This window comes from Lepidochelys olivacea (genome assembly GCF_965140295.1).
Source record: "Lepidochelys olivacea isolate rLepOli2 genome assembly, chromosome: 8".
NCBI classification, from domain to species: Eukaryota; Metazoa; Chordata; order Testudines; family Cheloniidae; genus Lepidochelys; species Lepidochelys olivacea.
In genome coordinates, this window is record NC_140418.1 from 7469444 (window position 1) to 7495749 (window position 26306).

Below are 26306 nucleotides of genomic sequence, written 5' to 3' on the forward strand. Positions count from 1 at the left end.
GATGGTAAGAAATTACTCTCTGTATGAAAGATCACCGTTGGCTGGTGGCATCCCTGGTCATCTGGGTGAAGAGGAGCAATTCCGTTTGCCTACTTGCATCAGGACTTTCAAACCCTGGATGTGATTAATGTAGGGCTGTCAAGCGATTAAAAAAATGAATCACGATTAATTGCGTGATTAAAAAAATTAATTGTGAGATTAATTGCGCTGTTAAACAACAATAGAATACCATTTATTTAAATATTTTTGGATGTTTTCTACATTTTTTAATATATTGATTTCAGTTACAACACAAAATACGGAGTGTACAGTGCTCACTTTATATTTATTTTTATTACAAATATTTGCACCATAAAAAACAAAAGAAATAGTCTTTTTGAATTCACCTAATACAAGTACTGTAGTGCAATTTCTTTATCGTGAAAGTTGAACTTACAAATGTAGAATTATGCACAAAAAAATAACTGCATTCAAAAATAAACAAGGTAAACCTTTAAAGCCTGCAACTCCACTCAGTCCTACTTCAGCCAATCTCTCAGACAAACAAATTTGGTAACAATTTGCAGGAGATGCTGCTGCCTGCTTCTTGCTTACAATGTCACCTGAAAGTGAGAACAGGTGTTTGCATGGTGCTGTTGTAGCCGGCATCGCAAGACATTTAAGAGCCAGGTATGCTAAAAATTCATATGTCCTGACCCTTCATGCTTCAACCACCATTCCAGAGGACATACGTCCATGTTGATGATGGGTTCTGCGCGATAACAATCCAAAGCAGTGCGGACCGACACATGTTCATTTTCATCATCTGAGTCAGAAGCCACCAGCAGAAGGTTGATTTTCTTTTTTGGTGGTTCGGGTTCTGTAGTTTCCACATCAGAGTGATGCTCTTTTAAGACTTCCGAAAGCATGCTCCACACCTCGTCCCTCTCAGATTTTGGACGACACTTCAGATTCTTAAACTTTGGGTCAAGTGCTGTAGCTATTTTTAGAAATCTCACATTGGTACCTTCTTTGTGTTTTGTCAAATCTGCTGTTAAAATGTTCTTAAAACAACATGTGCTGGGTCATCATTTGAGACTGCTGTAACAGGAAATACATGGCAGAATGCAGGTAAAACAGAGTAGGAGACATACAATACTCCCCCAAGAAGTTCAGTCACAAATTTAATTAACGCATTTTTTTTTAACAAGCATCTTCAGCATGGAAGCATGTCCTCTGGCATTGTGGTTGAAGCATGAAGGGGCATACGAATGTTTAACATATCTGACATGTAAATACCTTGCAACATCACAAAAATACCATGCAAATGCCTGTTCTTAATTTCAGGTGACATTGTAAATAAGAAGCAGGCAGCAGTATCTCCTGTAAATGTAAACAAACTTGTTTCGCTTAGCCATTAGCTGAACAAGAGGTAGGACTGAGTGGACTTGTAGGCGCTAAAGTTTTATATTGTTTTGTTTTTGAGTGCAGTTATGTCACACACAAAAAACTATATTTGCAAGTTACACTTTCACGATAAAGAGGTTGCACTACAGTACAGTACAGATTGTACGAGGTGAATTGAAAAATACTGTTTCTTTTATCATTTTTACAGTACAAATATTTGCAATTAAAAATAATAATATAAAGTGAGCACTGTACACTTTGTATTCTATGTTGTAATAGAAATCAATACATTTGATAATGTAGAAAAACACCTGAAAATATTTAACAAATTTCAGTTGGCATTCTGTTGTTTACCAGTATGATTAATCATGGATAATTTTTTTAATCACAATTAGTTTTTTGGAGTTAATCACATGAGTTAACTGTGATTAATCGGCAGCCCTGGATTAATCACAAGACACAGACAGTAGTGAGGGCAGCGGTGCTGTCAGTCTGACTGAGTGGGGGATAAAGACAGAAATTCAAGGAAAGCTTGGTAACAATGACAAAAATATGAAAAAAGTCCAACCTTGCTTTCAGGCAGCAACTTGTCTTCCAGCAGCAGCTGGACAGAACTGAGTTCACACCTCCTCTCTTGAAAGGTTCCTCCATAAACATGCTCATCCTCTTGTCTGCAAAAGGCTGTTGGAATCCAGAGGGCTTGGGAAGTGGGGCGGAGGGCCATCTCCCCATGCTGAGAGCAAACCAATATCCGTCCACTCCTGGGGGATTGCTGAAGCTCTGCTCCGTCCAGGATTCAATTACATTGGTGCCTGGGGTGATTGTTCCAGTCGGACTGGAATGCAGGAATTTTCAGCTCTGCCATGCCCTAGACGCAGATCACTGGGCCTTGGAGAAGCTCTATCTGTAAAATAAATAAATAAATAAAACAATTAGCCTCTGGTCTACTGGGGGGCTGTCAAAGAAACAAAGCTGGACTAACTGTAATGCTCAGTATAGTGCTGGACCGACAAACTGAGGAGAGCAGGACAGAGTGCAGCCCAGATGCTGGGCAACCCAGCCACACACTGCTCTGCCAGTGTATTTCAGCCCTGATCTGTAGCACCTCTTTCTAGGTCAGTCCCGGTTCAGGATCCCCCAAAACCTCTGCCAGTTTTATCGGTCTTGATATGCAGCCCCCTCTTCTCTTCCAGTCTTGACCTCCTCTGAGCAGAGACAGCCTGCCAGCCCTGCAGAATTCTGGGGTGTTTTATGGAGAGGTAGACTGTCCGCCCAGGATGAAATCGAGACTGTCCCACTCCAACATGCGACCTAATTCAAATCTGAAGGTCTGCAGAGGCGAAAGGCTGATGCACAAACTTTCTGCACTCTGCAAAGTTCCTCCCACACTCTCCCGCTGCAAGACTTAAAATAGATGCTGTTAAGATAAAGGTCTGACTCTCTTCACTGGAAACTGTTGGCTTAGTTCAGCTGTACAGTTATTTCTCCTGCTTTTAGCCGGTGCACTTGTCATAAGACAGGAGTCATGACATGGGAGACAACATTTTCAAAAGGCCCAGCTCAGTGCCAAAAAATGGCACACAAAATTCTGGCTGCGTCTGGGCGCACAGTTACTGCAGTGGCAAATCAGATCAATCGATACAGCTGACAGCGAGGATGGATGGTCTTGTGGTTAAGGCACTAGACAGGATTCTAGAAACTGAGGTAAAATTCCTGGCTTTGACACATGTGCCCGAAGGTGAATTGCTTGACCTTTTTGTGGCTTAGTTCCCTGTCTGTAAAACGTGCTATTTTCCCATGTCACCGGTGTGCCAGGAGGCTAATGCATAAATGTGGGATGGCGGCTCAGATGACAATAGTGAGGACTGTATAAGTACCTAGCAATATGGCTGGTTGGGTGTCTAGCTAACAATGTGCATAATTGATACCTGACTTACATGTGGAAAGTAAATCGTGTGCATTTCCAGGAGCCTTTTTTGCATGTGGATTTTGACATCCATTCTTAAGACTTTGGCCTATAATTTTTTAACCCTAGAGAATACTTGGAATTCAATGTGTGATCAGGGAACTTCTCCCCACTCCCCTCACCATCCCCACTGACGAGTTGCCAATTGTAGGATTTCCAGATAAAGTTCTGCTCTTCTCCAGCTGAGTTGTGCTCTGTTCTGTAGATCCATCCCAAGAGCTAGAGAGGGCTGATTTATTTGTTGGAGACGTCCAGAGAGATGGTGATCAAACCACTCATTCATCACTCATCATCAGTGTTCACATTAGAGCTCTCTGCAGAAGTGACGGGAGGATGTCTGTGCTGGGATAGAACAGTGGGACCCTCTATTGCTTTGATCTGATCCTCTGCACTCAGCACTAAAATTAACACTCTGCAGGTCTTCTCTCTCCCCACGTGTGTGTATGAATTATTATTATTATTATTATTTTATTATTACACTTTTTTAGTCAGTGCTGTAAACATACTGAGTGCCTATAACAAACAGAATAGGATGCAGCCCCTGTCTTAGAGGACTTAGTATCTATGGCTGAAGAAGATGTTAAATGGGTCCCAGCCCACCCATTATGACAGCCTTATAGACAACACGTGATGTGGTCAGACCAGAAAATGAGATTATGAATCACAGTCTCCTTGGCAGTGATCCACCTAGTAACTGAGTTCTTTGCTGCCATCTGTGAGCTCAGAGGTGATCTCATAGTGCCTCACCTGTGATAGTTATTCTCCGTCCCCTTCTCCAAAACTGTGGAAAGGGCCAGTGACAGGAATCAGGGCTGTGTTCAAGTTCACAAACAAATTGGCAGCCCTGAGCATGGAGATAACGGACTTGTAGGGCAAAGAGCCTGTGAAAATGAACCAATAGGTTCTCCATGCAAATTGAAATTTACAACAGAGTACCCCTAAGTCTGAGCTGCATGATCCTAAATTGGGGGCTGTGACAACCTTCGTCTTTGGCGTGGAGTTGCCATGACACAGTATCTGCAGCAGCTGCAGCTATTCCCTTTTTCGAAGGGGCATGAAAGACCACGGTATATCTGATACCACTGTGTGCTGTGTGCTGGCAAAAACCCACCTTTTAATGGCAATCATTGTCACATATTATACCAGCAGCAGCCAATGGGATGAGCTTATTCTGGCTGGGCCCACTGAGACACTGGTGCAGGCCTCAGGCTCCTGGCAAGTTGCAAATGTGGCTCTCAGCTGGGCAATATTTGGGCATTTCTGTTTTAAAAAGACAGCTCTAGTGGTTGGTAATGAGAAAAAGGGGTCACAGGCATCTTAGCCCATGGCCCTACGTAAGGTGCTATGCAAAGGGGAACCTCACTTCCCTTGGAAGTTATGGTTATAGTCTCTATAGGGACCTGGGTAAATAGAGTAATAGATTTTAAGGCCAGAAGAGACCATTGTGATAATCTAGTCTGACCTCCAGCATAACACAGTTCACCCAGCAATTCATGCACCAAACCCAGGTCTTTTTGAAGATCTGCCACAACCCTAAGTAAGAAATATTCCTATAATCCAAATGGGCAGATTGCACATGTGAAGCCAGACAAGATCAGATACAACACAGACATTTCAAAGGATATTGCCTTCACTTTGGAGTGACGCTGGCATCAGTATAGATTCTAGACATGGGATATGTAGGATCTGATCTAGATTTATAATGGCCAATTAAGCATGTGTGGCTGGTGTTTGCAGAGCACCGAATACCCAGCTCGGTAGCTGGTCCTGATATTTCAGAACAAATCCTTCCATAACAAACTCAAAACAATAATAGCCAGCAGCAGAAGAGACTTGGCAGGAATTCCCATCCCAAATGTTAGTTGTCTCCTATTCTAATCTTGCCTTAGTCCTTCATATGAACATCAGTGGCTATTCTTCACGTGCGTCCTGAAGGCACTATTATATAAAACCAAAGCGATGAAATAACCCCTAAAACGGAACCTTTTGGCAGGAGCATTTAACAACAAAGAAATCCATGGGAGAAAAACACTGCAAAGTCCCCGTATTGGCAAGGGCACCAGAAAAACCCTGTGTATCACCTGCATTGAACGTGAGCAGTGGCTGTGCAAACTTCCCACCTTGCCCCTGTCAGTGAGCCCTGTAGGGGAACACCGATTAGGGATGAGAAGAGAGTTTGGTCTCTCGGCCTCTTCAGTTCTTGTTAAAGCATCCTGGGATTGACCCTGGGACTTAAAAGCATGAGTCTCTACCGCCCAAACTATAAAACACCGGTTCTGCGGCACAAACGTTGTAGCATCTGTGTATGTGGACTAGCAGCTTGAGGATGACAGCAGCCACATGGTGTTTGTGTGGGTTATATTGACTTTGTTATGATTGAGACTGCCCAAAAGAGGCCTAATTATGGTAATGGATTTTATTATGTGAACCCATGTCCACTAAAACCCGCAAGAACTTATTGCACACATAGTACAGTGGTTGCCATTTAAAAGTCAACATTCGCCAACAGACACCACACAGTTACATGTGCTATTTCCTATTCTAAATATGGGTGGAGGGGAGAACAAATAACGCATCTTAGACACTGTTGGGAATCTCTATCTTTTTACTTAGATTGTAAGCTCTTTGGGGCCAGGATCGCCTGTTTGTTCTATGTTTATACAGCACCTAGCATAATGGGGCTCCAAGGTGCTACCACAATCCAAATAATAATGGCAACCACTATATGCCACCAAACAGGCGTCAGCTGCTCTCAGCTCTCTCTCACTGAGGCCCTTGGCTGGATTTGAATTGATGATTTAAAGGTGAAAATCTCTGTAGCCCATTTCCAGTTGGCTGGATCATCCAGTTATCCAGTCCCACTGTTTGTAGTGACATCAGAAATGCTGAGTCATGAAACGGTGTTTACAGAAAACATTATCCGTGCTACAGAAATGGACACCCCCCCACCCCCCAATGTCATTGGAAGCGCCGTATGCGCTAGTGGTTAGATGCGTCCCTGAGATTTTGGACCTTCTCTCATGTGATCCAGGCAGTACGTTGAGCAGAACAGGGAAAGCAGCCCCTCCATGGGGTGCTTGTTTGTTGGATGTTCCTTTGGAGGCCCTCACTAGGATCCTGTGTGGCTCTGACATGCCTAGCTTAAGAATCTGCATTTATTAAACAGCTTCAAACATTAATTCTGTGTACTTGGTGTTTTTGCTCTTCCTGTCAATATTTGTGCTTGTGAAAGTTGAGAGGAGGTTGGGTGGAAGCCCTGGAAATCTCAGCTCATTTGTTTATCTACCAGGCGGGATCTCCACAGGATGACATCTGCATGCCATTGGGCTGCAGATCATCTCCTCCTCGGGCCAGAAGGTCGTGCTGGCTGCCTTTACTTCAGGCCTGCACATCCTGGCTAGTTGTGCCCAGTGACACAGAGCCATTTAGGTATTAGGGGAACAGCCGGCCAGGGACTGAACTGAAGAGATGAAGAGCCTGTTTCACAAAGTCCCCTGAGGTAGAGTTGAACCGAGGGCCCAGAAAGAGAGACCTGTAGAGAGCTGGGGGTTGTGTGTGTGGGGGGGGTTAACTTCCTAAATTTACAAAAATTAAAAAAAAAAACCAAAAAAACACTCAACTGCCATGGCAATTGGGCTGAGAGGGGACACCCAACAAATGGACAACCCTGATTGACTGGATGAAGGGTGGGGTCTCCTATAACAAGGAGGCTCATGATGATATCAGAAGATGAATTGCAGGCCAGGCCTGAATCTCAGAGATTCCTTTCGTTGCCTCTACCAAGTCATTTTTCTTTGCCTTTGATTGCTCGCTGGGTGTCTGCTGGATGCTGAGAGGTTGTTCAATGGCAAGTCACCCGAGTCTCAGTTACAAGGAGTCTTTTAAACTTTCCAGCCCCTGAATAGTCAGGGTTTCAGGCTCAGCAGAGCTATCTCTGGCAAGCTTTTGCTGGGTTAACAAATGCCTAAAATTCACCTTTTTCTTGTTTCTCCCCCTTCTGTTCTTCTCCTGCCTCTGTTTATTCTTTCTTTTCTTCACTTCTCTCTCTCAGATTTTGAGCAACCATTTATCAACAGACCCGAAACACTCCTCATCAACAAGAAAGAGAACACCTGGGTGCCCTGCTTGGTATCCATCCCAGATCTTAACATCACCCTGTTCTTGGTAAGAGACCTGCCTGGATGTGGCTCCGGTATAGACAATATCTTCTTTATTATGCATTTTAATTGGCTGAGAAGGAGCAGAATAGACATTGAAGGAGCTGGGAAATGCACAGGGTGGGTTTTCCATGGAACATGCAAGCCGCTGGCTTCCTCATTTTATGTGTTGGCCCAAGCTCTGCTGACCAGCTGCTTTGGGCATTCCCTGCCACGTGGCCTGTGGGTTTCTTGCTAGATCTGCTCCCATTCACTGAAGTTGTAAAATCTTTGTTTTGTAGCATTTCCCAATAGCATCCATACTTGTTCATTGTTGTCTCTGCTACCTTTAGCTCCTGGATCTTCATATACCCTTGATGGTCAGTGTTCCCAAGGGACAGGCGCCTGTACTTGCGGGGACTGCTGATTAAAAACAACTCTATTATCAGCTTGCTTTGTGACTTTTTTACAATGCTAATACATCCTTCCAGGATGAGTGTTACTATTGTGCAAAGGCCTCCTGGGACACTTTGGGGGCCAGGGGCCTTTCCCTTGCCCGGGAAGGACCCCACACGAGGTCAGCATTCATCCCATTTGGGCTTATGTTTGGGGAATCAGCAGCAATTTCCTTAGTTATCACTATCTGTTTCCATTCCTGGAAGTTCCAGTCCCATTCTGCAGACTGTGAGCTTAACTGTATGGATCCAGGGTCTTTTATGGTCACTTCCCAAGCAGCAGAGGATGCTGGGATTCCTATAGGACAAAGAGTTGGGGGGAAGATAGGGCAGGAGTCCAGTGTGGCGTGATGCTGCATTTATTCTGCCCAGCCAACAAAAATGGAATGTGTTAGCCTTGGAAGAAGGGGGGGTTGGTGAGGGAATGCTGCCACCGTGTACTTCTGCAGACAGTTTTCAAAATGTTGCTTTTTGCAGCCCAGCTCCATTATCTACCCAGACGGGAGAAGGGTTCTCTGGGACAACAAGAAGGGGATGCTGGTTCCCACCCACCTGATCAGGGACTCCTTGTTTGTTCAGTGCGAAACCATCATTGACAAGAAACTCTTCAGGTCCAATTATTTCATTGTACACGTCACAGGTGAGGCTGGAGCAGGGCAGCAGGTCACTCTAGAATTTCAGCTCTCAGTAGAAAAATAAAACTAGTTTTCTCCTCTCAGTAACTTGGAGAAAGAAATGATGGGATGTACTGGTGCAAATGGGCAGACGGTGATAAGTTCTTAGCAGAGTGGTGAACTTTCCCATTTGTTTTAGTGTGGGTGGGTTTCAGAGTCTGTTTGGGAACATTTCATTGCTAATTAATTCTTGGTGGCCCAAAACACACCACCCACTCTGGAATCACTGACGTTTAGAAAAGTGAGGAATCCCTCATGCTATCTAAATGGCTCCTTTTCTAATTTAGGAAGGCATCTTTTCCATGACCACTTAAGGGGCCAGATCCCGATGCCTTTATTCACGCTGAGTGGCCCATTACTCTTCAAGCTGTCCCATTGGATTCAGTGGGACTAGTCATGGAGTAAGGTATTACTGAATTGAAAGGTATCAGAATCTGACCCTTAGAGATTCGGTTAGGTGCAAATGGGGCAGTTTTAATGGCGCTGCAGTTCTCAAATCCTGTGTTCGAGAGGTGAGTCGTGGCAGAGTGTGATGGCACGAGCCTTGCCCAGGCGTCTGTGCTATATGACATTATGTTGGATTTATAGTATTCAAGCTGTGCTGTGCATATGCAGCACTCCATGCTGGGATATAACATGCTGTAGCATGCACTCTATGATCCCCTTACAACTGTCTGCATTGGTAACAGTCAGTGACCAGGTAGCGCTTTGCCTTCCTTTTAGTGTTGCTGCTTTACCCACCACTGCCCCCTTCAGGTGCAGATGTCCACAGAATGAAGCGAAACCCAGGGGCAGGGAGGTGAAGGGATGACGGGTTTGGCTGAATTGCAAGCCCCCAGGGAGCCGATGCGCATTGTACTGAGCGTTCCAGATCCCAGTGTCAAAGAGTTAATGGCATTTCTTTAGCTTAGAGATGCATTTTTCTCACCTTCTTTATATCAGGGAATGAGCTGTATGACATCCAGTTGTTTCCTAAGAAGGCCATGGAGCTACTAGTGGGAGAAAAGCTGGTCCTCAACTGCACAGTGTGTGCTGAGTTTAACGCTGGAGTAAACTTCCAATGGGATTATCCTGGAAAACAGGTACATGTAACTTTCCCCTGTCCCTCAGCTGCTCCCTCCACAAACCCCTTTCCTTAGGGAACAATCTGTGCTGGCTGTTTCTAAAGGATGTCTGCTCAGACATCCCTCTCTAAGCAATTCAGTTACTCTTTCTGTGCTGGGTTAAAGAAATCAGTGGCCAATATGCAGGATGTGTGGTCTCAATTTGTGAGCTGGGAAGGGGTTTGCCAGTCAGTAAACTCCTCCTTCACAGCTGACTGTGAGAGTTCAATACCAATTGTGCTGTGACATCATTGGCTGAGGCAGGGCATCCCATTTTGATGGTGTGACTAGGTTGCTATCCTCCAACTTTCCCATTTTGCCACTACAGCAGAAGCCAGTTAACAAAAGAACCTTTCCTCCCTCTCTCCCACCCCAAAAAATAACAATCCCTTTCAACATGTTTATTGCGTTAGCAGTTGTCAGACCAAACACTCATCTCATTTCCATGGGTGCAAAGCCAGAGTAACATCCCTGACTTAAATGGAGTTACACCAGGTTTCCAGTCTGTAACTGAGAGCAAAATCCAGCCTCTGATCGAGCACATTTTCCCTCATGATAGAAACTGATTCTTTTAGCGGGTGTTCTCTTTAAAGGCACCACACTGTATTCCTCTTGAGTTTTTGCTTTAACAAGCCTATTGCATTAAAGCAACTTCGCTGTTTGTCAGTTTGACATCCAGTTGATTATTTACATGGAGGTTAAATATGGAAGGCAGGAGGACAGGGAGTGTGAGACCCTCTTGTCTGTTGAGATGCTTACCAATTCTGGCAGCTCACTGCTAGCTTGTGGTAACTTTAACTACAGAGGAGCAGGTTTTCAGGGAGAATAGCCACAGACCAGATTTCTCTCTGCAGAATGTTATTCGAGGGTGATATCATCTTGTGGGCTTCAAGACATTTCTGTAGTGAGGGGGCTCTGCAGACTGATTACGCTCTGCCCCAGGCTACTGGCCCACAGATTGGAGTGGGGCCTGTGATAACAAAGGACCTGTTACAAGACTATGACGTGTATTCCTAGGCCCACAGGAATGGCTCTTTGCCAGGCCTATCATGGCTCAAAGGGCTGAAGCAGTTCTTGGCACTGCCCATCTTTTAAACAGTGACTCGGGAAGAAGTAACTGAGGAAGACTGAATGCTCCTGGCGGTGAGGAGCCTCGCATGTAACCCATCCAAACTGTGTCTGTTCCCTTGACTTATCTTTTAACCCCCTTTCACCTCTTCTTGGCAGATGCACCGGGCTGTCACTGAGCTGCCCGAGAGACGCTCCCAGCAGACCCACACTGAGCTCTCCAGTATCCTGATCATCCAAAACGTGAGCCAGCAGGACCTGGGGAAATATGTGTGCATGGCCAGCAATGGGGAGCAGACATTCGAGGAGAGCACCGATGTCATTGTGCATGGTACAATAGGCTTCTGCTTTGTCAAGACACCAGGGGTGGGGCAGTGGGCAGAGAGACCAAAAACAGATAGCCAAGGAGAAGAGAATTCTAAAAGTTATCAGGAGGCGTTTTGTTCACTAACACACCGGAGAGCTATCTTTGAAGCATTGCCTGTTACATGCGATTTACAGGTTAGAGGATCCCCGTGGCCCCGGGACCCTTGGATTCCAGTACCGGCTGAGCTACGGACTCAGCGCATGTGACCCTCCCTTCACCCCCACACAGCAAGTCATTCAACCACTCTGTACCCCTGTCATCACACTGGACAGCTGGGTGTGAACTAGCATGAGCCTCACTGCAAGGCAAACACTCATTTGAGCTGAGACATCCTGTGGCAATAAATTACAATTTCTCATACGCGCCTGCACATCACCACCCAGTGCCCATGTGATCATGGGGGTGTACTCACCCCCGTCCGAGTGCTCGCTGCAGAGATGTGTCCGTGCAGCCACACACGTGCACGGACAAGCATACACTTGTACAAACGCACTTGGAGGTGCATAGTCACATCACTTTATTGAAGAGGCAGGGCAGGGTAGCGGCTAGAGCATTGGCTTGGAACTCAGACTACCTGGGTTCTATTCCTGGCTTTCTATTAGCCTGCTGGGTGCCTTGGCAGGTCACTTCACCTCTCTATCACTGTTTGTTTCCCCCTCTGTAAAATGAGGATAATGATACTAACCTTCTTTGTAACATGCTTTGAGATCTGTTGATGAAAAGTGTGAAAGAAGAGCTGGGTACAGTATTGTGAATGTCTCAAAAAGTGCAACCCCCTTCTCGTGTTGCTGGGCAAGTGACATCTCTGTCACTGTGACAGCACGGCAGCTTGACAGGTCTCTTTCTGCTCCCCCCCCACACTTTTTGTCTTGACACCTGTCTTCGTGGCCCTGCTTTTACAGAGAAGCCCTTCATCAACGTGGAGTGGAAGAAGGGCCCAGTGATAGAAGCCACAGCAGGAGACGAAGTCGTGAAACTGCCAGTGAAGGTTGTCGCCTATCCCCCGCCAGAGTTCCAGTGGTAACCCACCTTTCTTAGCCTGTGTCCCCCAGCCTTCATGCCCATCATTCACAGAGGAGGGACTAAGGACAGGGTGGGAGGGGGGTTGGGATTAACCAGGGTCTTGCAGAAATTCCTTGCAGGAGGGGAGATGTCTCTAAGCCACTCTGCAGCAGAAGGAGCTGGCTAATACGGCTGGCCTGAGGAGCCCAGCAATTTATATTGATGGAAAAGATCTCCCTTAGCTCTTTCCCAGGCAGCTGGCAGCCAGCCAAGGAAGAAAACCTCCCTAATTGGTCCTCACACTCAGTCTTCTGGTTTTGGCCACATTCTGCTCTCTCATCGTTCGCTTTTCTCCTCCCACCGCACCCGCACCCACAGGGCTGCCTAGCGCTCCTTGCTGCACACAACAGGGCAGAGCCCTTCCTGGGGTTGGGAGTGGGGCGGTGGGAGAGGGGACAGTAGGTTAGGTCCTGGAACCTGGCATGTAGACAGCAAAGATTCGGGTCTGCAGTGAGCAAAGGGGCCGAACTGAACTCCCTTGGGAGCTCCGTTGGTGCTGCTTCTCTCCTGACCAGCCAGCTGGGGTCGCTGCTGCAGCCTGGAAGAGAAAGGCCACGGGCCCGATTCTCCACTTGTCACCAATTGCACCAGTGCCTAGATGGTGTAAAATGCTAACAACCAGAATTCTCCACTCACACCAGGGGTGGTATTTTACACCCATCCTGACCTGGAGCATTCTTACCTTTAGGACAGCGAGCTGCCCCTAACTTGTTTTCTTCAGAAACCTGGTAAGTCCCCTCTAAAAGGGCTTCCAGCATTAGTGACCGAAGCCCTCTGAGCACATTTTGCTGCCAGATGGCTCCCAGCATTAGCGCCTGCAGGCCTCTGGCTATATTTCAGTAGGACTGTACCTCTCTGTATATGCATTTGCTCTCTATTTCCCTGCAGGTACAAGGACGGCAAGTTAATTCCCAACAAGCAATCTCCCTATTCGATGCAGATCAAAGACGTGTCAGAACAGAACTCCGGGACTTACACCTTAGTTCTGTGGAACAGGCTGGCTGGGCTGGAGGAGCGCATTAGCCTCCAGTTAATAGTCAATGGTAAGGAAGGATAAGGCAGAAAATGGCAGGAGGCAACTGGCCAAGAGACCTTCGTGGTGTTCTTAGACGCAGTAGGCCAAACTCATTCCTGGAGTAACTCCCCTGAAATCATTAGCCCGTTGTATTTAATTCATTGGAGGATGTCACTATTCTGTAGCAGTCAAAGTTGATACCTCTCTTCTTTCCCCATTCCATCAATCGTAGCTGGATAATTACACGTGGCCTTTTCAACGTGATCTAGTGGACAGAGCACTGGAGGGGAACTCAGGAGATCTGGGGTTTATTTCCGTCTCTGCCGCTGCTGGGGGACCTTGGGAAAGTCATTTCCCCTCTCTGTGACTCAGTTCCTCCATCTCTAAAATGCTGATCTCCTCTCTAAAGTGCTTTGAGATCTCCTGACGAAAAGTGCTAGATAAGAGCTAGATATTAGTATCATCAGAGATTTCTCTGTCACTGAACATGGACAAATATAGAAAATGAAGGCAACCTCTTTTCCATGAGCAATCCTCCTTGTCTTCATGCACTTCTAAATTCTGACGCTGATGTGCTGGGCTTTGCAGCTGTCTCCCTGATCTGGTTTAGAAAAGCTCCTGTAGGAAGAGCTGATGGAGGATGGTGAGTGACAATGATTCCGACTAGGACTTTGTGCCAGGGCAGAATAGAAACATGATACCTGGGGTTTATATCTATGTTCCCCTAGGTACTTGTGCCAGATTCACCCCGATGCAATTCCATGGACCTCAGTGGAGTTACAACAGGGATGAATTTGATCCCTCGTGCATCCCTGCAATGTGGAAATAACGCGGCAGAGCATGGCATTCTGGGGTGTGAGGGGAAGGGATGGTCTAACACTAATTAACGTAGTTTTGGCATCCACTGTAACTGCGACTTACGAGGCTCTGGCAGGAATGGACTGGGTGTGCAGGACTGCTAGGAGCTGCTTTGATACATGCAGCGATTGGACAGTCACATCAGTGAAGTCTTGTAGAGGAAGAATTCGCTTTAAATGTTGCTAAGTATAACTTACCTGCTTGCACAGCACCTCTACATTGGGCCCAAGAGCTCCACGGATTAAAGAGTGTTGCTTTAATTCATCGCCCACCTGGAGCCTCCCCGCAGGTCACTGCCTCTAGACCCAGTTGCCCTGAAACCCAGGGCGTTCTGGTGACCTGTCTTTTCATGACCCCGAACAGGAACGATGTTCTGTCTGGCGTGGCGACTCAGCAAAAGGAACTGCAGTGCTGATGCCAGATTACAAATTTTGTCATTCTGCTGATTTCAGTTCCTCCGCACATCCACGAGAAGGAAGCCTCTTCCCCGAGCATCTATTCCCGTAGGAGCCACCAGGCCCTCACCTGCACAGTCTATGGCATCCCAGCACCAGAAGTGATCCAGTGGCAGTGGAGGCCGTGGAGGCCTTGCCGGATGTTCTCACGACGTAGCCTGTAAGTGCTCTTCCTCACCATCTTGGCCCTGGCTTCCTAGCACCAGGTGCCAAGATCCCAGTCATATCACTCAGGAGAAGGCCTTGGGCATATTCAGAAAACACGGAGCCAGTAGCCCCTCAAAACTAAGCTATGCCACTTGGCTGCAGATGTGAGTGGTGCGTGGCGTGTGTTGGGTGTGATTCATTGCTTGGGGGAAGGCAGTGTTGTCTGTCGGTTTACATAGGGAGTCAGGGTTCTATTCGCAACTAAGTCACTCAGTGATTTTGGTTACATCACTTCATCTCCCTGCGGCTCAGTTTCACCATCTGCTGGGCACAAAGCTCCAGTCCAGGATTTGCCTGTGACACACTGAGGTGAAAACTGCAGTATCCGATGGATATGGAGCTGCCTCAGCCTGTTCATTCACATGGGATATGGAGGAAGAGATGCTGAGCCCACCTGAAACAGACTTTTGGAGCATTCCTGATGTGTCATATGTCTAACCCCTGACAGCCTCTAACACAGAGCCTGGGCAACTTTCTCCTGGCTCCTCATCCCCCGACTTCCAATGCCTCCAGTGAGGTCATGAACCTGTCAACACTCCAAGACATTTGCCATAATAAGACCTAACACTTTACAAACCTTAACTGATCCTCACATTACCCCTGTCAGGCAGGTAAGTATTACTATCCCCATTTTACAGATGGGGAAACTGAGTCAGAGAGTCCAAATGACTCACTCAAGGCCACACCATAAGCCCATGGCAGAGCCAATGTCTGGTGAAATCCACTAGACCATGCTGCTTTTGCAGTCGGCCAGCGAAATACAAAGTACTCGGAAACCAAAGGGCTTTCTCTTGCCTCATTCCTACCCTGGGGGGCAAACACCAACCCAGCATCTTACAGGTGACGAGCATCAGTGACCAATGACTTATGCAGAATCTAGAATCAGATCTGGCTTCCTGCTTGTCTCCTATTAGAAAGGTGAAGGTCAGAAGTCTGTGGTGTTTGTTTGGTATCTAAGTGGTTAAGCTCTGGACTGGTAAATGAAACATCCTAAAGAGGAGTCAGAAAGCAGCTGTCTCTGCGAGGGCTAGGAAGGGCAGCCCAAAATGTCCCTGGATCCTTACTGCAGAGCTCTGGGTACTGGAAGGGATGGAAGGACAGGGCTCTGACTGAGGAAACACCTGTTGCTTAGGTGACCTGTGTCCTATCCGCACCTAGTGAGCCTGATGCTGCATTGCTGGATGTGTTCATCTCATGTTGCTAGGAGGAGCAGGAGAATTTCATTATTCTTCTTGGCTTGCTGGTCCCAATGTGTCTTCCATTGTGAGGTACTCATGTGCCTGAGACAGGAAGATTTTTGCTAGTAATGTCTGTTAGTCTCTGCCTGCACTCTTCCTCTCCTTGTGCTCCGGACCGCCTCTCCAGTTCCTTTCTCCCGCTGCATGGTCTGAGACATAACCCTCCCGTGTTGAGGGAGCTAACCCGCCGACATCAAATCTGTAAATATTGTAAAGTATAAATGTTGTTAGTTAGGTTTTTGTTTTAGAGTTAGTTTAGTTAGTTAGAATTCAGGATTATCTGCGGCCCCCGCCCACCCCCCTCGCCAATACAGGACACAAATTAAGCCTGGGATTCCAGGCTTCAAGAACTGTATGTTCTACCCCCAGTCCTGCCCGGTCAGCAACAACCAATGTCAGAGGTGCCTACGCTGCCTCAGAGAAGCTAAGTGCCGTATCTGCTGCTCCTTTCCCAGCCAACCCCGGCAAGTGCCGGAGTTCAGATTTAGGAAACATCTCATGGAGTGTGCTAGGAGATGCCAGTCTGAGCCAGGCCAAGCAGAGCCACCTGTAGAGCGGGCAGCGGTGTTGAGGAGCACTCCACCTGGCAGTACCGCTTCTGAGGGGGAGGTGAGCAAAGACAGAGCCAAAGGCTCCTCTTCTTAGGCTCACCACCAGAACAGGGAGCCCCCTCAAAAGCCTACAGAGAAATCCCCCACCCCTGTATCGCCAATGCCTTATAAGTTGGATGATTCTTCATGCCTGGCTCCAGGAGGCTCAAGGGCCTATAGGAGTCATGATATGAAGAATAAGAGTTCCCTCCACACCACCGCCATTGACAGGAGTGGGACCACTGGTGCCAAGCAAGGAGAGACATGAGCCAAGGCCGGGACAATCAGCAGTACCTGCCGAGGTCAAACACTAAGAACCTGTCATGCCGTGTGGAGTGGCTGGTGAGAATGTGTGCCAGCCTCAGGGCAAACTGTCAAAAAGCAGGGCAGAAATCTCCAAGTAGCTGTGCGTTCTATCATTAGGTTTCACCAACCCAGTATCAAGTGTTAACTCCTAAAGCATTGTGACAGTCTTACCCAGGAGTCACAACCAGTCCCTTTGGCCATTCCAGGCTATTTTGCCAGCCAGGCAAGCTGGACTATGTGATAAGTGACCACTTTACACCAAAAATCACACCAATATTCAGGTACTCCCAGTTCCAAAGTACCGGTCACTTACCCCAGGTCATTTGTACTCGGATCTCAAACCAAAGACAACACCGGTAGCCAATCCTGTAATAAACTAACTAAACATTTATTAAGTAAGAAAAGAAATAAGATTCTATGAATCTATGAAATAAGAGAATTATTTAAAAGGTTAAAACAGGAAAAACACACACACAAATGAGTTACAGTCTTCAATTTATGAAAGTAATATAAGCATCTATAATAAGCAGCTCTATGCATCCTTTAGGGCTGTCCCATGCCAAGCAGTATGGGAATCTCTTGCTTATGTTTAGGAATCTTTGACCCTCAGAGTCTAGACAGCATAAAGAAACCAAGTTTCTCCTTGTCAGGGACTTTTTATTCCCCAGATTCCAAGCTGATGGGATGAGTTCATGTTTCCCCTTCCTGAAGAGAGTTAGGAATGCAATCAACAAGGTCTCTGGCCTTTGTTACACAATGCCTCATTTGCTGTCAATGGGCCATCTTGTGTGCAAAACAAGCACTTTACCTTGATTCAGTGGTTCCCAAACTTGTTCCGCCACTTGTGCAGGGAAAGCCCCTGGCGGGCTGGGCCAGTTTGTTTACCTGCCTCGTCCGTCCGCAAGTTCCGCCGATCCTGGCTCCCAGTGCCTGCAGTTTGCTGCTCCAGGCCAATGGGAGCTGCTGGAAGCGGCGGCCAGTATGTCCCTTGGCCCGTGCCCCTTCCAGCAGCTCCCAGTGGCCTGGAGCAGCGAACTGCAGCCACTGGGAGCCGCGATCGGCTGAACCTGCGGACGCGGCAGGTAAACAAACTGGCCCGGCCCGCCAGGGGCTTTCCCTGCACAAGCAGCGGAACAAATTTGGGAACCACTGCCTTAATTAATGCTTCTTTTTCTTGTTCGGTGAGTTACACAATTACAGAGGATTACAGTGTAAACCTGCAATATAACTTTCCCAAGGGATACAGAGATTATAAGCAGTATCATTCCATAAAGTCTAAACACATTCTTATTCGGCTAATATCCATTTTAACTATACTAACCCACAGATAAACCAGACTGGTTTCCAGCTGTGCATTTATCAGTGTTCACTGAGGCCCTGGCCCTTGGCATGACCTGGCATCTGGTCTGGCAGCATCACAAACCCCATGCACCGACGATATGGACACGCTCATGTAAGGAAATGCTGGCTTCCAAGGGCTGTTCTATGCCAGCTCTAAAGATGCACAGAGAGAAGAGTCTTCACACCCCGATGACTGGTGATAGGTGCACTACTTCGCATGATATCATAACCCTTCCAGATCCAGAATCTTCCCTCCTATCAGACCCAGTCCTTACAAGGGAGATTCTGACACCATCTCTCCATGAACTCTACAAGACAGGTCAATCCCTGATTCCTTCTAACAGTCGAGGTATTTCCATATCAATGGTACCTATAGCACCACCATTGGAGAAGCCCACATTTTCCTCTTCGGGGGACTCTGACATGGGGGAAGAACTGACATCACCTCCAGTGAGAGAAGTGAGCCCAGATAGAGGATCCAGAATCTGCTGGGCCCTGCCACGACCTTATAAGATAGGGGGGCCCCACACCCTGATCATGATACCCTATGCCTTGGGGACCTCCTCAACCTATGTTGGATCCCTCTCACTGGCTGTACTGGGGACCATGAGACTCATAAATGCAATATTCTGAATCTGTGTGGTCTCCCCGTGAATCACACCATCCCTTCCCCTCCAGAGATCTACCAGAGCTCCCTCAGGAACCCATGGAGAGGAGGAGGAAGAGCTGGATCCAGCAGTACTGCTGGGCCCAATAGGAGTACCATCATCATCTCCTGATGAGGCAGTTGCCATGGCCCCATCATGTCTACCAGATGACCACAGTATCAAGATCTGTTGAGGAGAGTTATGGACTCTCTCCAGATTCCTCTGGAGGAAATCCAGAGGCTACCTCACAGGCTGCAGATATATTTACGGACCGTGGGACCTAACAAAGTAGTGCTCCTTGTTAATGAAGCCATCCTAAAGTCTGCCAAAGTCGTGTGGCATATTCCAGCAGCAGTACATGCACTCCTCCTAAGAGGGCAGACAAGAAGTACAGCCAAGGGAGCAGAGTTTTCGTTCACTCCTCCTGCCCCAAACTCTTTTGGTGGTTCAGGCTGTCACTGAAAAGAGCAGGAAACAGCATCCCTCAGGGAAAGAGGCCAGATGTTTGGACTGCCTCAGAGGGAAGGAGTTTGCATCCACCAGCCTGCAGTTCCAAACCAGGCCTTGTTGTCACAGGACAGTATGACTTTTCTAACGCTTCAAAGATTTCTGAATTCAGAGACAAGCTTCCTTAAGAGAATAGGGCACAATTTCAGGCCCTTATTGAGGAGGGTAAATTGGTGGCTAGAACATCTCAGCAGGCTGCTATTGACTTAGCTGACACAGCCTCAAAGTCAATGGCAACTGCTATCATTATGTGTCACAAATCCTGACTGTTATCCTCAGGTTTCCCCAGGGAAGTTCAATCCACTGTGGAGGATTCACCCTGTTATGGGTATAACTTATTTACCGAAAAGACTAATGAGTCTTGAAAGACTCAAGGGCAACTCTTCTTTCCCCAGTTATATACATAGGTCAGCACTGAAAAGCAAGTATGATAGACAGCCTTACAAGCCTAAATCACTGCCACAAGCCTTCTACTACCAACGCAGATATGAACCACCACAGAAGCAGCGAAGGATGCAGAGAACCAAACACAATGTTCCTCCTTCCAACCACAACCTCCCACTAAGGGATACTTTTGATGAGACCTTGAGAGCTGCAAACCAACTCATCTCCTACCGACCCAGACATCAAATTTGGTGGCCACCTAGCCCAATTTTCCCAGACTTGGTGAATGATAGCAGACAAATGGTTCTCTACATCATCCATTTTGGCTACACCATTGAGTCCCCTCCCACCCCCCCAAAAAAAACCTTCCTCATCTCTTTTCAGGGACTGTGACAAGGTGTATAGATCCCATAATGATGAGGAAGGCACCAGAGAGGCCCTGTGTGTAGGGCTCACTCCTCCTCTCTAGCCATGTCAATCATTTTTAGTAGGGAGGAGGCCTTTAAAAAGGAGGACACTGCAATCAGCTGTGGGGTGGAGAGATCATCCTGAGCAGGAAACAGCTTGACTGATTCCTGAAGCCCCAGGGAGACCCCCCCCATCCAGGAGATCTCCACCCCAACCCTAATAGAGAGTGAAGTGAACTCCCGGGTTAGACCTGCAGGGGCTAGCTCAATTCAGCAGCCCAGTCAAAAGGGCTCCTCAAAAACCGCTACACAGATGGCCCCAAAATAAGAAGGTACTGTTGTTGGCCTTTCCTCCTTTGTCTTGGCTCTGGGAAGCAGTTATTCTTGGGCGCGCTGGGACATTTAACTTTCGTTTTGATCCCCGAGCAGAAGGGACTTAAGAAAGCCTGCAAAGGGAAGGTTTCCCCTTGCAAGAAATAAGAAACTGGGTCCTGTGTATAAGCCACCCAGTGGAAATAACTGGGCGTGGCCAGAATCTCCCACCACCTGGGAGAAAAACTGAATGGAATTCTTTTTCAGGGACCACTCCCACAAGATACTTATTCAGGACATAGACTCTCTACTCCAGAAGGGAGCCATAGAGCCACTACCATCTCAACATCAGGAGAAAGGATTTTATTCCAAATGTTTCCTCATCCCCAAGAAAAAGGCAGGATGGAGACTCATCTTCGACCTCCGGCAAGTCAGTGTCTTTATCTGCAGATTGAAATTTCCCACCCCGGAAGAGGTTGATTGCAGGCGCTGCTCTCCTGGGGTGGGACACCCATCTGGACAAATGCAGCAAAAGGAACACGGACTGCTCGAGAGGCCAAGTTGAATGGAAGCCTCCTGGAATTGAGAGCTGGCCGAGAGGCCTGCAAACAATTCTTATCGCTCATACAATCCCAACATCTTCAGGTGGTGCTAGACAACATGACAACAGTGTTCTGCATCAACGAGCAAAGGGAAGTGAGATCTTTCCCTCTGTAGATAGAGGCAGTCAACCTGTGGAAGTAGTGTATTCATCACCAGATCACTCTATTAGTAATACACCTTCTGGGAATACACAATACATTAGCAGACAGCCTCAGCAGCCACGTCTCGATTGACCATGAATGGGAGCTATACAACTCAGTGGTAAAGACTATATTCAGATGGGGCTTCCCATCTTGGGATCTGTTTGCATCATGAGATAACATGAAATGCACGATATATTGCTCCAAGTCAGGACTCCAAAGCAGATGCCCTTCTAATCTCATGGGAAGGCCTCATCGGGAACACCTTTCCATCCATTCTTCTTGGCCTTGAGTCTTCAGAAAAATTCAGCAGGATGGGGCAGTGATCACTGATCACACCCAGATGGCCCAGAAAGTTTTAGTTCCCCCAAACTTCTCCAGCAGTCATCCATCCACCCATCAGTATGCAGTCTTTCCCAGACCTCTTGATGCAGGACAAGCATGAGATCAGACATCCCAATCCAGAGTCCCTCCTCTTCAAGGCTTGCTATTTGGATGGGTGTTGAATCTAGAGCAGACATGTTCTGTAGTAGTTCAAGTACATCCTTAAGTATAGTAGGAAGGAATCCACCAGAAAATGCGACTTAGCTGAGTGGAAGAGATTTTTCTATTTGGGTTCAACAGCACCTGCTGTACCCAGAAGAACCAGACATTCTAGACTGTTCTAGACTGTTCTAGACTATCTGCTCATCCTGAAGTTCTCAGGTCTGTCCCTTAGTTTCCTGCAAGTGTGCTTGGCAGCAGCTAGCACCTGCCATTCCCCAGTTGACACCCACTCAATTTTCACCCATCCGGTGACTGAACGTTTTCTAAAGGGTTTAGTTAGAACCTTCCCTCTAGTAACTAAACCTGCTCCCACACGGGATTTTCACTTGGTCCTCTTGGTGGTAACTAAATCACCATTTGAACCATGGTTGCTAATGATCAATGGTCCTCTTTCTAGTGGCCGTCACTTTGGCTAGAAGGGTTGGAGAATTAGGAGCCTTATGGCTGATCCACATTACACAATTATCTATCAGGCTAAGGTTTTGTTGGGACTACACGCAAAATTAACCCCCAAAGTAATCTCGGCCTTTCACCTAAACCAGACAATATACCCACCTGTCTTTTTTTCTGAAGCCACACATTGCTAACAAGGAGCGCAGACTCCATTCCCTGGATGTGCACTGGGTGGTGGCATTTTACTCACAAAGGACAAAATCAGGAAAGTTTAGGATGTTGCATAGCCTGATCATTTCATTAGCAGAATGAGTGAAGAGACAAGTAATCTCTTCTCAGAGATTGTCCAAGTGGATGTAGGGTTGCCAACTTTCTGATTGCAGAAAACCGAACACCCTTGCCTCGCCCCTTCCAGAAGCCACACCCCCTTCTCCAAGGCCCTGCCCCCTTCTCACTCCATCACCCTTCCGTCCATTGCTCACTCTCCTTCACAGTCGCTCATTTTCACCAGGCTGGGCAGGAGGTTGGGGTGCAGGAGGGGATGAGGGCTCTGGCTGGGGGTGTGGGCCCTGGGGTGGGGCCAAAAATGAGGAGTTTGGGGTGTGGGGGGGCTCCAGGCTGCAGCAGGGGGATAGTGTGCGGGAGGGAGAATGGGCTCTGGGCTGGGGGTGCGGGCTCCTGGGTGGGGCTGGGGATGAGGGGTTTGGTGTGCAGGAGGGGGCTCAGGGCTGGGGCAAGGGGTTGGGGTGCAGTTGGGCTCTGGGAGGGAGTTTGGGTTTGGGAGGAGGCTCAGAGCTGGGGCAGAGGGTTGGAGTGCAGGTGGGGGTTCAGGGTGTGGGTTCCGTGCGGCACTTACCTCTAGCTCCTAGGTGGAGGCGCGACCAGGCAGCTCTGCATGCTGCCCCCATCTGTAGGCGCCACCCCCGCAGCTCCCCTTTGCTGCAGTTCCCGACCAATGTGAGCTAAGTAGCCAGCGCTCAGGGCAGGGGCAGCATGCGGAGCCCATGTGGCTGCGCCCTTGCCTAGGAACTGGAGGGAAATGCTGGCAGCTTCCGGGAGCTGCGCGGACCCAGGATAGGCAGGGAGCCTGCCTTAGCCCTGCTGCACCACTGGCTGGACTTTTAACGGCCTGGTCAGCAGTGCTGACCGGAGCTCCAGGGTGTTCCAGTCGAAACCAGGCATTCCAGTCAAACCAGATATCTGGCAACCCTAATTTCGAACTGTATCCTGCTCTATCAGTCAGCTGATACCCCTCCCCCACAAGGTATGAGGGCCCACTCTAGCAGAGCCACGGCAGCTCCTGTAGCCTTGCTTCATGAACGTGCCGCTTGTTGACATCTGACAAGCGGCAACATGGAGCTCTAGCCAAAGCTTCACAAGACATTAGGCCCCAGCGTGAGTCTCTGCAGCTGATGCACCCTTTGGATCAATGGTTCTTCAGTCATCCATACCGCGTAGGTCCTTGCGCCCTCCTCCTCAGTAAGTACTGACTGTTAGTCACCCACAGTGCAGTACACATAGGGCCCTGCTCTCAAAGAAGAAAGAGAGGTTACTGACCTTGTATAATAGTTACAATTCTGCTAGAAGTGTGGTTCTCTTCTGTATTCTGCTACTTGCCCTCCTTCCCCCCTGCTTCGGATCCTTCAGTAATGATTCGCAGTAGAGAAGGAACTGGAGAAGCGGCTGGTCCACACTGCCCCATACATCCTCTGTCCGAAGCACAGGCAGATGAAAACACAGACACGGACCAAGGGACACTGCCAGCCAAAATCTTTCAATCTCTGCTGTACAGTGCATACGTACCCCACAGTAGAATACAGATAGAGACCATGCATCTCAAAGAACTTCAGTTCCTGTACAAGGTGGTAAGTGATCTCTCTTTACATGAAGGAAGTTTGCTGCTGAAGGTGCTGATACCAGGATGACCTCAATCTCCTCCAGCTGTTAAGCACAGTGACGATGCAGGCAAGATCTACCTTATGGCTGATCCACATTACACAATTATCTATAAGGTTAAGGTTTTATTGAGACTACACACAAAATTCACCCTCAAAGTAATCTCGGCCTTTCACCTAAACTAGACAATAATACCCGCCTGTCTTTTTTCTGAAGCCACACACTGCTAACGAGGAGCGCAGACTCCATTCCCTGGATGTGCACTGGAAGATGGCATTTTACAGACAAAGGACTACTGATTTCTGGAGAGAATGCCAAATCTCTGTGGCTTTCCAGTGCTTCAGTGCAGAGAGTTTTCTCAGCTGGCACAGGAAGAGATGTCTCTGAGGGTCTGTCTCCCTTATCCACCTGCCAGCTCTCCCCAGCAGAGCTCACCACTGCCTGGAAAGCTGGGAAGAGAAGGCCACAGGAAGCTGGTTAGAAAACTGTACTGAACTGAACAGATCAACTGTGGCTGTTGAATGTGAATGGCCTGCACCTGGATGGGACTTTGTAGCGCAGAGTCATACAGCACAGTGGGTCACTACATGCAAGAAATGTGCTCCTCCAGAAGCAGCCTGCCATGTATGGACTGCAACCGGAGCGGTAGGAGCTGGGAACCCTGCAGAAGACGTGTGCTCAGGCTGCATGGTGTAAGAGGGCCTGCACTGTGGCATTGACCCACTGGCCCAAGTAGGAGCCATGTGAGGCTCTGAAGAGAATCTCAACCTTGCTTGGCTGAAGGAAGGTCTCAAGAACACAGGACCTCCAGTGGGATGGGTTGTAAAGGGCAAGAATCAGTGAGCGGGCCTGTCTACAGTAGATTTTCTTCTGCAGAGTTTCCCAACAGAGCTCGCACTGTGGCAGGTGTCCTAGTGAGAGCAGCGGTGGGTGCACTAGTGAGGACAGGGCCCAGGTATGTTTACCCCGGTGATATCTAACCCTGCTCAGAGCAGATGACATGGTGGTTAAGCAGCCAGGGGCCCCAGCTGCCTTTCTGACCTCAGTGCGCCTGCTGTTGCTTCCACAGTGGAACTGCTCTAGGAGAACATTTGAGGGGAATAGACGTAGTGGAGATGCATCTAGCGAGACACACGGAAAAAGAAGCCAACAGAGAGCAGAACATGAGCGAGGCGGAGTCACTGAGCGTGGAGGAAATGGGGCGCCGACAGAGACACCTAGGCCACAAAGGTTCTGCTGTAACTGTGTATTTCCAATAGCATGTGAGCACTCGGTGGCCCCGTCAGGAAGCAGAGGGGCTGATGAATTATGAGCACTGTCTCCCAAGGCCGCAATGTTTCTGCTTAGTGCAGCTCCAGAGGATGCAGGAGGCTTCTTCCTGACTTCCTGTTGTTTACACAGATTCCTGATGTTGCCCCCTGGGGAACTCACACTGCAGGGCACTCTGCCCTGTGCTACCAGCAGACGCCCCCTGTCCCTGATTCCTTGGGCACTCACACTGCTGAGCACTCTGCCCTGCGTGGCCAGCAGACACAACTGGGGAGCACTCGCTGCAGAGCCTTGTCCCCTGCACAGACAGCGGATACTCCCTGCTCCTCATTCCCTGTCACCCCAAACATTCATTCTGGTTCATCTGCTCATTCAGAGCAGAGCCCTCTCCTGCATGCAGTGAGCAGACATCCCTGTGCCTTACCCCATGGATGGGCCTGGATCCTCCATCCCCCCACACACACACACACTTGGCTCCACTCCACTTCCTGACCCACCAGGGCACCCCCTCCTCACCGCATGCCCTAGTGCATATGCATTTCTGAAACACACAGCTAGTCAGGCCTGGCTGCAGTTTGTATTCAGGTTCCCTGTGAGGACTGGATTCTGCATTCCTGGAGATCAAAAACCGAATGCTCCCTTCCCTTCCCTGTACCCCTGGCATCAGTGGTAATAACCTGGGAGGCTCTGGTGCCAAGGTGAATCTCTCAGTCCTGTTTCTTTTAGCTGCCTACAGCAACTGTGTTTGAGACATTTCCCCTGGGTTAACCAAGGTGCACTCCTTGCAGGGCTGAAACATCTGCTAACATTATATAAGCCATGTGGTGACTTTTACACCCTCGGTGCTGTGCATCAGGCTCAGAAGAAACACTATGGATCTAGGCCTCGCTACAGAGTAAACCAAACCAGAACAGAGCCAGAAACTGAGCATGGCACAGATGACTGGCCTTCGTTCCCAGTGCTGCAGGGTTGGCT

The 26306-nt window shown here is 48.2% G+C and overlaps 1 protein-coding gene across 2 annotated transcripts in view; it reads left to right on the forward strand.

Annotated features, from left to right (window-relative positions):
- FLT4 (fms related receptor tyrosine kinase 4) overlaps window positions 1-26306 on the forward strand; it is a 104515-nt gene that overhangs the window by 48686 nt on the left and 29523 nt on the right. For both annotated transcript variants that reach the window (XM_084637243.1, XM_084637242.1), the window contains exons 4-10: window positions 7404-7516; window positions 8421-8583; window positions 9560-9699; window positions 10948-11119; window positions 12058-12175; window positions 13106-13260; window positions 14543-14705. In XM_084637243.1, the coding sequence (XP_084493369.1) occupies window positions 7404-7516; window positions 8421-8583; window positions 9560-9699; window positions 10948-11119; window positions 12058-12175; window positions 13106-13260; window positions 14543-14705 (1024 nt within the window). The remainder of the gene's footprint in view (window positions 1-7403; window positions 7517-8420; window positions 8584-9559; window positions 9700-10947; window positions 11120-12057; window positions 12176-13105; window positions 13261-14542; window positions 14706-26306) is intronic.